This window comes from Nerophis ophidion, linkage group LG02 (genome assembly GCF_033978795.1).
Source record: "Nerophis ophidion isolate RoL-2023_Sa linkage group LG02, RoL_Noph_v1.0, whole genome shotgun sequence".
NCBI lineage: Eukaryota > Metazoa > Chordata > Actinopteri > Syngnathiformes > Syngnathidae > Nerophis > Nerophis ophidion.
In genome coordinates, this window is record NC_084612.1 from 58,741,303 (window position 1) to 58,754,561 (window position 13,259).

Genomic DNA, 13,259 nt, shown 5'->3' on the forward strand with positions numbered 1-13,259 from the left:
GGTTTCGGGGAAAAGGTACGGTGTCATAGGTGGATCTGATTAGAAAACTGAGCTTGGTTAGGGAGGGTCTTCAACAGATGTGACAATGACATGGGCCTGTCTGTGACTCTTTCTCATGACATTCGGCTTTGATATTGAGGCGTATTTGCTCTACCTTTGTCACTTCAGCCACCACCATGGCTTTATGCTTGACCCTCCTGGACTCTGCCGACGACCAGGCAGTGTTTTAGCCTGCTGATAAGCCTGTCAACCTCTTCCTGGGCTTTCCACTTCCACATTGTTTTATCTGAGATCCAGTTGCTCTCACCAGCTGGTTAGTGGAATCCCTCAACTCCAGCTCCTTTCGAGCCTTTCCCTGCTTGTATCCTAAGCTGAGGGACTGGCAGTTGCAAAATGTTCCTGCCGATGAGGCAGATAGGCATTTTGTCAGTCTCAGCCAATTCCTGATAAAATAATTTTCAAGCCTGTCCATCTTGTCTGTCGCTGAGGAGAGGATAACACATGTTTACTATCCACATCACCCTTGGACACAGTACAGACTGGTAGCTCCATACTTGATACTTGCTGGGGAGCTGGCTCCGATTGTTCCTTGCATGTACTTAGTACTTCCTTTTGAATCCGTGCTATTTAAGTAAATTTGCGCCTAGTTGTCTGTGAACCCCTACCATCATACCGTTTACAGAACTATTGACGTTTCAATGGACTGGACGAAGTTCCCAAATCAAATGCAAGATCTGGAAAATGGATCAGAAGAAGTTTTTTTGAAGTTTCTCGGAAGATCATGCTCCTCATACAAGATAAAGTTCCATCACACGACCAGAAAATACTCCACTACTCGGCTGGAGGCCTCAAAGATGACATAGGAGAAAACAGTTTCTAGAATGTGATAGTGTTTTTTCATCTGCCTTCCCTGTGTTCAGCCATGCATTCATCTGAGTGTGTTTGCGTGTGTGCCTGTGTGCGTTTGTGCGTGTCTGTAACTGATGATGCGGGTCCATCGAGCTATTGTTTTTAAGTTTATTAAACCCTTTGTGTTACATTTCCTTTATATATGAAAAACACTTTATTGATAAATGTTCATGTGATTTGATTTGACAAGATACTAGAACGTGGCTAAAATGTCATCCACTCTTCTGCAAACTTCCTTAACATTATTTTTTTTAAAGATGTGCTTGTTTGCCCCCTGAGACAAGTGGAGCGTCTCCGGGATCTGGGTGCTGATGAAGTTACAGATTTATTCAACACAACTCAGAAAGTTGCTAACCTGGTTGAGAAGCACTTCAACGCCACCTCACTCACTATTGCCATCCAGGTAAGAAATTAATAACATGTTGTTCTGCATAACATAACTCAAACAGTTATGGGTGTTTTTTCATGAACATTTCAGGAAAAGGGCAGAGATGGGATAAAGAAAAAGTCTTTGGATTTGGGGGCTGAGGGGATTCACTGTATTTTCAAAAGGACTCTATACTTTTGGGGGATAAGGCTTAGAGGAGGTCTGCGGTCTCGGAGTGTTTTTCTCGTTTACCGGGTCCTATTCTGACGCTTAACTACTTCCACATTTTTAACCAATTCAAACTATTTTAACAGGCAAACATTCAGATCATCCAGGACCTTGGGCTAACAAAATTCTGCATCACAAAAATGAACGCTTTTTCCAAAACTCCACATTAACACCTTTTAAATTTAACTAAGGTCTGTCTCTACGGAAAGGTTTCTTTTTTAGTTTTTCTGCCAAGTTGAAAAAAATAAGACTTCCCTGTGAGGTGCAGCTATCGGCAGAGAGCTGGATGATGGCCACTACGGGATCGAACAAGATCAATGAGGTCTGCTTTCGTTAGGAAACACTCTTTGGTGATGTTGCATTTGCAGATGAAGAAAGATTGGAATCGAGGGTGCTCGTAAGGGAGGAATTCATCTTATTGCTGGATTACCGCCTTACTTGTTGAAGGATGTGGTATCGTCTCGGCAGGTTGAGGAGAAATTGACCCCGATTTTGCCCCTTCATCTACCATCTTGTTGCCTCAAAGATTACAGTGCTTGGAGAAGCAGACAATCTGCAGCCTTCTTGTCAAGATGAGTTGGGCAACAGTTTTCTGGAGTTAGACAATGGCAAGGTCCCGTTTGAACAGATTGCCGACGGCTTCGATGAGTGATTTGCAATCACAGGCGATAGTCGCGGATGTCCAGTTGTCTGAATTCATCAGCAAACTTAAAGCAGATTCGAGTTCTGGATGGTTTGCTGGGCCCCCTCCAGTTGGACCGTTTACGGCATTGACTTCTGTGAGCGTCAGAAGGATGTGTGCTGGGGGCGGGCGTTCCCAGGGGGCTGGGATACTCAACCCACTAACTGGTTGTGGCGGCAGCAGGTTGCGGTTTTTGATGATTGTGAGAGTTAACTGTGCCAGTCTTTTTTTGCTAACTGCCGTCGGACAGGTAGAGTCTGCGTGTGTCGGAGTCAGCTTGAGTGAAGTGACATGGTTTTGTAGTGGGCTGGCAGCGGCGTGAAATGGTCGTCTTTCAGGAAAAATTATTTTGAGGTAGACCAGATATGACCAGTGATGGCTCTGGCAGCGTTAATGTAACTTTTAAGCTTTTGGAGATTGGTAACTGAAAGCCAGGGGGCCTAGGCCTGGGAGCCATACTCTAAATTTGATCTCTGGGTGGTGATATACACTGTCCATAGTTCTGCTGGTTGCCATCCCCACTTTATACCCCTGTAGGCACAAACTCAGTTAGTCTTTTTCATCATCCCTGAGCACATCTTTTTTACATGCTTGCCGAAGGTGAGTTGGACACCGAGGAAGGTTGGGGCTGCATTAAAAGAAAGAGAACCTTTTATTGTGAAGTGCATTTACCAGCACGCTTTGGTTGAACTGAGGCTGAAGAAGAAGACCTAAAACTAAAACTAAGGTGAGCCTCGTCACTCCATTGTACCACTTTGTCAACCTCTTTTTGCAGTTGCTCTACCACTTGGTCCTTGTGTCTGCCACTGCAAGCAATTTCCAGGTCATCTGCATAGGCATTCACCAGTGTTGCATGACTGAACCATTCAAGGAGGTCATTGATGTAGATGACGAAAAGCAGAGGGGACACCATGGACCCTTGTGGGAAACCTTTTTTAAAGGTTTGTAAACGGTCAACAGTCTAATTCATCTTGACCCACGGTTATCAACCAGGTTGTAATCCAGAAAAGAAAGTGTGCTGGGACACCCTTTTACGGCTTCTTACGGTGCAGACCTGCTATCCACACCCTGCTGAAGCCTTTGCTAAAGTCAAAGCAGGTCAATCGGAGCCATCCAAGATGTGTTGTGAGAGGCAGAGACAGTGGTTCAGAAAGCCGCTTGCCACATGCTCAGTAGGGACTGCTCTTGGAGCCGCCATGATAGTCGGTTGCCAGTCATTCTCTCAAAAAATTGTTAAAGTGAGGGAGTTGGGGCGGTAGCTGTCCACTGCTTGTGGGATCTTTCCTTTCTTGGGTAAAGAGACAATGGTGGCATTTCCTTGGGATTGAGGGCACCAGCCTTAGAGCCAACTTTGGTTGAGGAGTTTCACAGTTTCACCATTGTTCTTGACAGCTACGGCGTGCCTTTTTCACTCTTTTTATGGTCACCTGACCATGAAAGGGTGATGACAGGGCAGGGAGAAGGAAACATTATCATCTTTGGGTACCACTAGCTGCTTTCTTTTCCGCGTGTACTCTCTGGAGTCTGTTCTCAAAAACTCTCATTTTAGGCCACCCAGAATGCAATTGACATGTCGATAAAAGGCTAAAATGATACATTTCTTTACCTTTTCCACCTGAAAACATTAACGCGTGGAATAGGCTCTCTGGATAAAAACAATTTAAATTTGGAAAACAGCAGAGTTTTTAATAGTTTTGTCTTATTGTGATAATGCATTTTGATGACACATGCAAGCTGTGTCCTGGAAATTTGACAGCAACAAGCAAATGACTGCATCCTTAAGGCAGTGTACCATTCATACAGTATGTATGTATATATATATATATATAAATATATATATATATATATATATATATATATATATATATATATATATATATATATATATATATATATATATACAGTACAGGCCAAACGTTTGGACCCACCTTCTCATTCAATGCGTTTTCTTTATTTTCATGAGCTTCAAGCACACCTGTGAAGTGAAATCCATTTCAGGTGGCTACCTCTTGAAGCTCATCGAGAGAATGCCAAGAGTGGGCAACGCGGTAATCAGAGCAAAGGGTGGCTATTTTGTAGAAACTGGAATATAAAACATGTTTTCAGTAATTTAACCTTGTTTTGTTATGTACATAACTCCACATGTGTTCATTCATAGTTTTGATGCCTTCTGTGACAATCTACAATGTAAAAAGTCATGAAAATAAATAAAACGCATTGAATAAGACACACACACACATATAAATATATGTATATGTATATACAGTGTATATATATATATATATATATATATATATATATATATATATATACATATATGAGTACCTATTACTATAATAATATAATGGATATATTATTAATAATTATTATAACTGGATATAAAGCGTAGGTGAAAGTTACATCCATGACAACCTCCTTAAGGTTTGTTTTTAACCAATCAGCAATATCAAGCAGCTAAATGAACCAAACATAGATAAGTGTCATCATCCCTTGTATGGGATTTAAATGGGTGTAACTTAGATTTTTTTTGTGTGTGTGTTGATTGGACATTTTTCATAATATTCACAAAGTTCAATGAGCAAGTTGGTGGATTTTTTTTTTCCTGCACCATGACTAGGGAAGGTTGTTTGGATTGGGTCAAATTGATAAATGATGTGCTGATTGTCCCTGCAGGTACAATTAATGGTTGTGTATATTTCGTTGGCCAGCAGCTGTTAGAACACTGTCTATTTGTATACACCCCTCCCGACCATATTGCTTATTGAACGTGTGTCGTCTCACGGGCCAAATTGGAAAAAGCTGCGGGCCGCATTTGCCCCACGGGCCGTAGTTTCGACACATCTGGAACACAGTGGAATATTTAAAATTCACATAATTATGCTTGTCAAATACAAGCAGTTGTCAACAAAACTAAAATTAGTATTTGGTTGGACATTTACCCACAGAGATATGAAGAGAAATGGTAATATAAGGATTTTTTGTTGACAGATTGTAAATATTTTTCTTCAGAAAACAATAATAAAATGATCCGTAATGTGCCATTTTACTTGCATAGCTCATCTTTCATGGATAATAATGCGATATAGAATCCAAACACAAGTAAAACTCTGACGCCCACGGACGCCCAGACAGGCCTTCACCTTAGACTGATGGCTCTATTCTGCATAACTGGTGATATATATGCTAATATGAAAATAGCAGCTCGCCTGCGCTGCGAGCCCTTTCAGAAAATTGTTTCACAGGTTAGGTGAGAGAACACAAAAAAAACAAATCTTTTTACCTTCATATAATTTTCTTTGACTACGGAGGTGATGAGAAGTGATGCACATTAAAACACTGCCATGAATAAAATACTGATGATCAAGCATTACACATATTTATTCCCAGTGTTGATGTTGAGAATATTGAAAGTAGATGTTGATAGATTGATGGTTTTCTGACAGCATAGACTTAGACAAACTTTACTGACCCACGAGGTAAATTGTTCCACACAGTAGCTCAGTTACAAAGAATGGAAAGTGTAAGGATGGAAAGGATAATGCAGGTATAAAGTGGACTAAAAATGCACCGATATAAAATATAACACATATGTAATATTTACATATTATATAGTCTGCATATGATATATACTGATATATTATGTCTAAATCATTTATACAATATATAACAATTACCATGTACAAACGCCGTTTCCATGAGTTGGGAAATTGTGTTGGATGTAAATATAAATGGAATACAATGATTTGCAAATCATGTTCAACCCATATTCAGTTGAATATGATAAAAAGACAACATATTTGATGTTCAAACTGATAAACGTATTATTTTTTGCAAATAATCATTTACTTTAGAATTTCATGCCAGCAACACGTGACAAAGAAGTTGGGAAAGGTAGCAATAAATACTTATAAAGTTGAGAAATTCTCATCAAACACTTATTTGGAACATCCCACAAGTATGCAGGCTAATGGGGAACAAGTGGGTGCCATGATTGGGTATAAAAACAGCTTCCCGAAAAATACTCAGTCTTTCACAAGAGAAGATGGGGCGAGGTACACCCCATTGTCCACAACTGCATGAGCAAATAGTCAAACAGTTTAACAACAACGTTTCTCAAAGTGCAAGTGCAAGAAATTTAGGGATTTCAACATCTACGGTCCATAATATCATCGAAAGGTTCAGAGAATCTGGAGAAGCGGCATGGCTGGAAACCAACATTGAATGACCGTGACCTTCGATCCCTCAGACGGCACTATATAAAAAACCGACATCAATCTCTAAAGGATATCACCACATGGACTCAGGAACACTTCAGAAAACCACTGTCGCTTAATACAGTTCGTTGCTACATCTGTAAGTGCAAGTTAAAGCTCTGCTATGCAAAGCCAAAGCCATTTATCAACAACATCCAGAAACGCAGCCGGTTTCTCTGGGCCCGAGATCATCTAAGATGGACTGATGCAAAGTGGAAAAGTGTTCTGTGGTCTGACGAGTCCACATTTCAAATTGTTTTTGGAAATATTCAACATCGTGTCATCTGGACCAAAGGGGAAACGAGCCATCCCGACTGATATCGACGCAAAGTTCAAAAGCCAGCATCTGTGATGGTATGGGGGTGTATTAGTGCCCAAGGCATGGGCAACTTACACATCTGTGAAGGCACCATTAATGCTGAAAGGTACATACAGGTTTTGGAACAACATATGCTGTCACCTAAGCGCCGTCTTTTTCATGGACGCCCCTGCTTATTTCAGCAAGACAATGCCAAGCCACATTCAGCACGTGTTTGGCTGTATCAGTTTGTCCCTTTTTGCTGGTGCTGCTCCCCCAACAAACCACTGCAAAGTAGTGGGCACTGGCCACAACAGACTGATAAAAGATCTCCAACAGCTTGCTACACACATTAAAGGAACTAAGCTTCCTCGGGAAAAAGCATCAAGAAAAAACTCTGGATTTAATTGTGTTCAAATGAAATAAATGTAAATGTAGACTTTGAAGCCACTTCCTGAACTTGTAGTCAGTCCAAAAAGTCAAGAAATGTAAAAAAAAAAATAAAAATTGTTATGGCTGATAAAATAAACCGATGTCATGCCGGTGGATACCCAATCGGCATTCATTGCTGCAGGTCACCCAAGTTGGGGGTCCCCACATAAAATATCATCCATGTCTCTCATTATGATTGTGAACGAAAGGCAAAATTCCCCCCAAAAAGTGCAGTTCCCCTTTAAGACACAACTACAGCCATACAGTTTTACAGACATGTTTTTTGTGCAATTTCAAGTGCTATTTCAATAATTTAATCATGAAAACAATTACCATGAAGTTTTTACATATACTCAGTTAGTGATGGACAAACATGGCCTCAGTGATTGTGTGGCACACTCACTACCTATATTGACACAGCATATACCGTTTTTGTGTTTCATAAGGATCATCTGCCATCTGCTGAATTTAAAAAAAGTCATTACATTTGACCTGCAAATAATATGTGTAACTAGTATTCTGCAAATAACTGTGCAGAAAGGAATGTGAAAAGTGCAGATCTGGCCAATGAACATTTATCTTATTTAGTGCGATAAGATCATAAAGACCCTGTGCTTCGTGTTTTTTTCCTTTTTGTAAATACCATTTATATTGATATTGTCATCAAAAATTCCTCTTTTTCGACTTATTTCAGTACAAACTGTGACTTATGCGCCGAAAAAGGTTATTTTTAATAAATACAGTTTGTTGCTTCCCATCCGAATGACACAGCAGCTGTATCAGAATCAGAACCTACTCAGTGGCCTAGTAGTAGGTCGTGAGTTCAAATCCCGGCCGAGTCATACCAAAAACTCTAAAAATGGCGACCCATTACCTCCCTGCTTGGCACTCAGCATTAAGGGTTGGAATTGGGGGTTAAATCACCATTAATGATTCCCGGGCGCGGTACCGCTGCTGCTCACTGCCCCCCTCACCTCCCAGGGGGTGATCAAGGGTGATGGGTCAAATGCAGAGAATAATTTCGCCCTATCTAGTATGTGTGTGACAATCATTGGTACTTTAACTTTAACTTTACCTTTAAATACTTTAATAATCCCCGAGGGGAAATTACGCACAATCCCATTCAAGAGCAGACAAACATTACAGGGGGACAGAACAGGACCAAACATTACAGGGAGAGAGGACAGGATCTGCCGGGTCTGCCAAATTCTGGCGCCCCTTACCAAAAAGATGAGAAACAGTTAAACGCTGGGGAGGAGAAAATAAATATCCGGTGTAAACCTGGAACCCTGGAGAGGGGGTCCAGACTGAGGCCAAGGGAGGAAAAAAACCTCATATCCATAACACACATACGCATGTGTGTAAGAGGGAAACATCAAAGAACGCAAAGGACATTAAAGACACATTAAAAGAGCAGAGCTGATGCAACGAGCCACTTCTACATACAGCTACAAAAAAATTTAAAAGACATATACACTGTGGGGGGCTCTGCGGTGTTCCACGCCATCGTCTGCTAGGGTGGGGGCAGCATGGCCAGAGACGGGAGCAGACCCAACAAAGCAACCAAGAGAGCCGACTGCACTTTCGGCCGCCCACTAACTCTCGGCCAGTGTCCATTCCGCATGGATGAGCGAGGATGCGTCTATGGAGACCAAGGTGTCTGATACCTGCTCATTCAGCCAAGGCACTGGCTGTGTCCCAATTCAGGATCTGCATACTTTGGAGGGCGAATTTGAAGGCCGCTTACGTCACAACGCTGGGCGAAGGCTTTCCCAATTCATTCAAATTCGAAGGCTCCTCCAAATGCAGCCGGCGAATGCACCCCCTTTTCCCTGTATTGGGAGGATGTTTTCGACTATCCTCTGTGGCCGCCCATATCCCAAGATGCTTTGCGTGCCTTTGTTGAACCCGGATCTTTTTGACGATGGCGGCAAATACAAGCAGAGACAACGGCAGCGGGACCGGCACCAAATACACTTTTAATCCTAAGTATCCACCGCAGGTGGGCAGCACGGTGGAAGAAGGGTTAGTGCCTCTACCTCACAATACGAAGGTCCTGAGTGGTCCCGGGTTCAATTCCGGGCTCGGGATTTTTCTCTGTGGATTTGCATGTCCTCCCCGTGACTGCGTGGGTACTCTACCTTCCTCCCACCTCCAAAGACATGCACCTGGGGATAGGTTGATTGGCAACACTAAAATTGGCCCTAGTGTGTGAATGTGAGTGTGATTGTTGTCTGTCTTTATGTGTTGGCCCTGCGATGAGATGGCGACTTGTCCAAGGTGTACACCGCCTTCCGCACGGTTGTAGCTGTGATAGGCACCAGCGCGCCCCGTGACCCCAAAAGGGAATAAGTGGTAGAAAATGGATGGATGGATCCTTCGCAGGCTAGACTGTCCAAATAACGCATCCTTCGGAGGTGCCTCCGAAGGTCCAGCCTTCTGAGGCTGCGTAGGCCGGGTCCTCCGAAGGATGCAGACCCTGCATTGGGACACAGACACTGTGTAGCCCGTCCGTCATGGCATTGAGGGCCAGCTCCGCGGCACCTGTCTCTTTATCCGCATCTCCTCTAGTCTCTCCAAACGGACTCTGGTGTGGTAGAGACCCAGCAGCTGGTCTCCATGGCCAAAAGGCTCCCTGGAGGCAGATCCAGAAATCCACAAAAAAAGCACAGCAGAAGTCACGAGGGTACCACTCCTTGTTGCATAGTCCCAAAGGGTCTCGAACCAAAAGGCAAAAAAAAACAAAAAACTACAAGGAAACAAGAGGAAAACATCAGGAACACAAAAGGATGACACAAGAGCACAGAGCTCCTGCCACCAGCAGCCACTACAGGAAAAATAGATGAAATAAAAATAAAATGTTTTGGGGGTTTTGTAAGTGATATATATATCAAGGGACACAGTATCACTCCTTGGGTTTCATAAAGTATCGATCAGTATCGTCTGACCCATCACTACTGACTGAGATAGATATCTACATATATCCATATTTTGGAGTTATTTCTTTATATTCAGTCATATTTTAAAACAGCGAGTGTTCTTCCATTTGTTCTCTTTCTGTTTATCTGCAAGTAGACTGTGTGTTAACCTTGGAGCTTTAGGAATGTAAGGAGAAGAAAAACTCCTTCTTCTTATCTCATCCTGTGCCCAGCTGAGGAGGAACAATAGGCATGTGTATTCGTTCTGGAGGGTGGGGGGCTAAAAAACAGTGAAAAAACAGCGCTTCCGTAAGATGTTTAGATCAATTTGGGCAATGCGATTGAAAGGTTGTATCTAGATTGGTCTCCCAGAGCTTTGGAATAAAATATCATATATCCTACTCATTACCTGGGATTCATTGAGAATCAGCTTATGTGTCATCAAAAAGAACTTGGGAGAAGACCGGCAGTTTAAATTCCCAGAAGCGGAACGCCTGGTCCAACGCAACACTACCTGCTATTCATATGAGCTCATTACCTCCATCAAAGTGTTTGATTTGTTATCTTACTATCAAGTCAACATATACGTATCAAATCCAATGTATTGACACAAAATCTTTTGTTTTAATTGGAGAAGAGTAGCAAAGTGCTACAGCTCATCTGATATTAAAATCTCTAAATGATTCATGTAAATACTTGACAGTTTCCGTCTCTTTCCTAATTGCCCTCCTTCTGTTCCCACTAGGACGGCCCTGAAGCTGGACAAACTGTGAAGGTGAGGACTTAATAATTCACCGCTTGTTAATATGTCATGAAGTGTCTGCAACAGTTATACACGATGAAATAATCATTGTATTTCATTTTCACTGCTAAACTCTTGGCATCGCTGAATTATTTAGCCATTTGTTAGAATCCAGACGTAACCGTGGTGTGTCACAAACACCTGAAATGCAGCTTTATAACGTTGGTAAGTGACGCGTAGGAAGCATTTACCATATTTTCCGGACTTCAAAGGCCTACTAAAACCCACTACTACCAACCACGCAGTCTGATAGTTGATATATCAATGATGAAATCTTAACATTGCAACACATGCCAATACGGCCAGTTTAGTTTACTAAATTGCAATTTTAAATTTCCCGCGAAGTGTCCTGTTGAAAACGTCACGGAATGATGACACTTATGTTGACGGGTGCTTGTGACGTTATTGGTTGGAGCGGACTTTTTAGCCCAGCACCACTTACGGCTAAAAGTCATCCGATTTAATCGCATAATTACACAGTATTCTGTTGCTGAATCTTTTGCAATTCGTTCAATTGGTGGAAAGCAACACAAACATAGCCGGTGTTTCTTTGTTTGTTGTGGAGCTTTAATATGGAACAGAGCGGTAGAGCAAACATGTTTCTCTACCACATGTCAACCGCCATGTTTCGGTGAGAAAATGGTGGTAATAAGTCGTCTCTTACCGGAGACATGAGTGGAGCTTATATCCTCCTGCAGCTGTCAGAGCAGGCAGCTGTGACTTTCTTGGCTCCTCCTTGGCTTTCATCAGAGACACTGGCGGTCACCACACCCCTCCGACTTTCAGGTATGACTTTATAATCTCACTAAAACACTAGTAACACAATAAGCAGATAAGGGATTTTCCAGAATTATCCTAGTAAATGTGTCTAATAACATCTGAATCGTTCCCACTGCTCTTGTCTTCTTTTTTTTTTCTTCTAGTCCTTCACTCTCATTATCCTCATCCACGAATCTTTCATCCTCGCCCAAATTAATGGGGAAATCATCGCTTTCTCAGTCCGAATCGCTCTTGCTGCTAGTCGCTATGATTGTAAACAATGTGAGGATGTGAGGAGCTCCACAACCCGTGACGTCACACGCACATCGTCTGCTACTTCCGGTACAGGCAAGGCTTCTTTATTAGCGACCAAAAGTTGCGAACTTTATCGTTGATGTTCTCTACTAAATCCTTTCATCAAAAATATGGCAATGTCGCAAAATGATCAAGTATGACACATAGAGTTGACCTGTTAGCCCCGTTTAAATAAGAAAATATAATTTTAGTAGGCCTTTAAAGCGCACTGAAAATAATTTTTTATTCCTTCAAATTTATAACCCGGTGCGCCAAATGTACGGAATAATTCTGGTTTTGCTTATCGACCTGGAAGCTATTTTATTTGGTACATTGTAATGATAAGTGTGACCAAAATATGGCAGTCAAACATAAGAGATATGTGCAGACTGCCATTTGATGGCAATATGACTCAAGTAAACACCAACATTTTGTATTTTCCTTTGAAAATATAGAACATTACACACGGTGCTAAAAAATCCATCAAAATGTTTTATACGGCTTTGGTAAGTTCTGAAGCCACACCTCTTGATGGATTGTACTGTGCTTCAACATAGGAGTATTATTATGGTGTGTGTATAAGGTAAGACATATTATCTGGTGTTTGGGTTCGTAATTATATGCAAAAACAACGTGTCTTACCTTCTGGTACCTGCTGATCTGTATTAGAGATCTGCATAATTGGCTGGTAGAAGCAGGGTAGATTACGTCAATTTGGGTAATTGCCCGTGACACATGTACACGGCACGGGGCAGGCTCTTGGTCAGAGATGTTAAACAAGTGGCTCACGGGCCGGATCCGTTTTCTAAGTATGGAGTTGAGCTGCATTTTTAAACTAAAGAAACTACTGTTGTACATGTGTCTACCGGATTTGGCAATAGCAATTCTATTCAGCAAGCAAATATAAAATACAAAAAACCAGTGACGTTGGCACGTTGTGTAAATGGTAAATAAAAACAGAATAAAATGATTTTCAAATCATTTTCAACTTATATTCAATCGAATGGACTGCAAAGACAATATATACTTAATGTTCACACTGAGAAATAATCATTAACTTTGAATTTATTGGCAGCAAAACATTGCAAAAAAGTTGTCACAGGGGCATTTTTACCACTGTGTTACATGGCCTTTCCTTTTAACAACACTCAGTAAACGTTTGGGAACTGAAGAGACCCATTTTTTAAGCTTTCAGGTGGAATTATTTCCCATTCTTGCTTGATGTACAGCTTAAGTTGTTCAACGGTCCAAAGTCTCCTTTGTGGTATTTTATGCTTCATAATACGCCACACATTTTTTAATATGGGACATGTCTGG

At 41.6% G+C, this 13,259-nt stretch overlaps 1 protein-coding gene across 1 annotated transcript in view; it reads left to right on the forward strand.

The window, feature by feature from the left end:
* fhit (fragile histidine triad diadenosine triphosphatase) overlaps positions 1 to 13,259 on the forward strand; it is a 307,588-nt gene that overhangs the window by 250,502 nt on the left and 43,827 nt on the right. The window contains exons 4-5 of the mRNA XM_061887265.1: positions 1,167 to 1,312; positions 10,833 to 10,862. Coding sequence (XP_061743249.1) covers positions 1,167 to 1,312; positions 10,833 to 10,862 — 176 coding nt within the window. The remainder of the gene's footprint in view (positions 1 to 1,166; positions 1,313 to 10,832; positions 10,863 to 13,259) is intronic.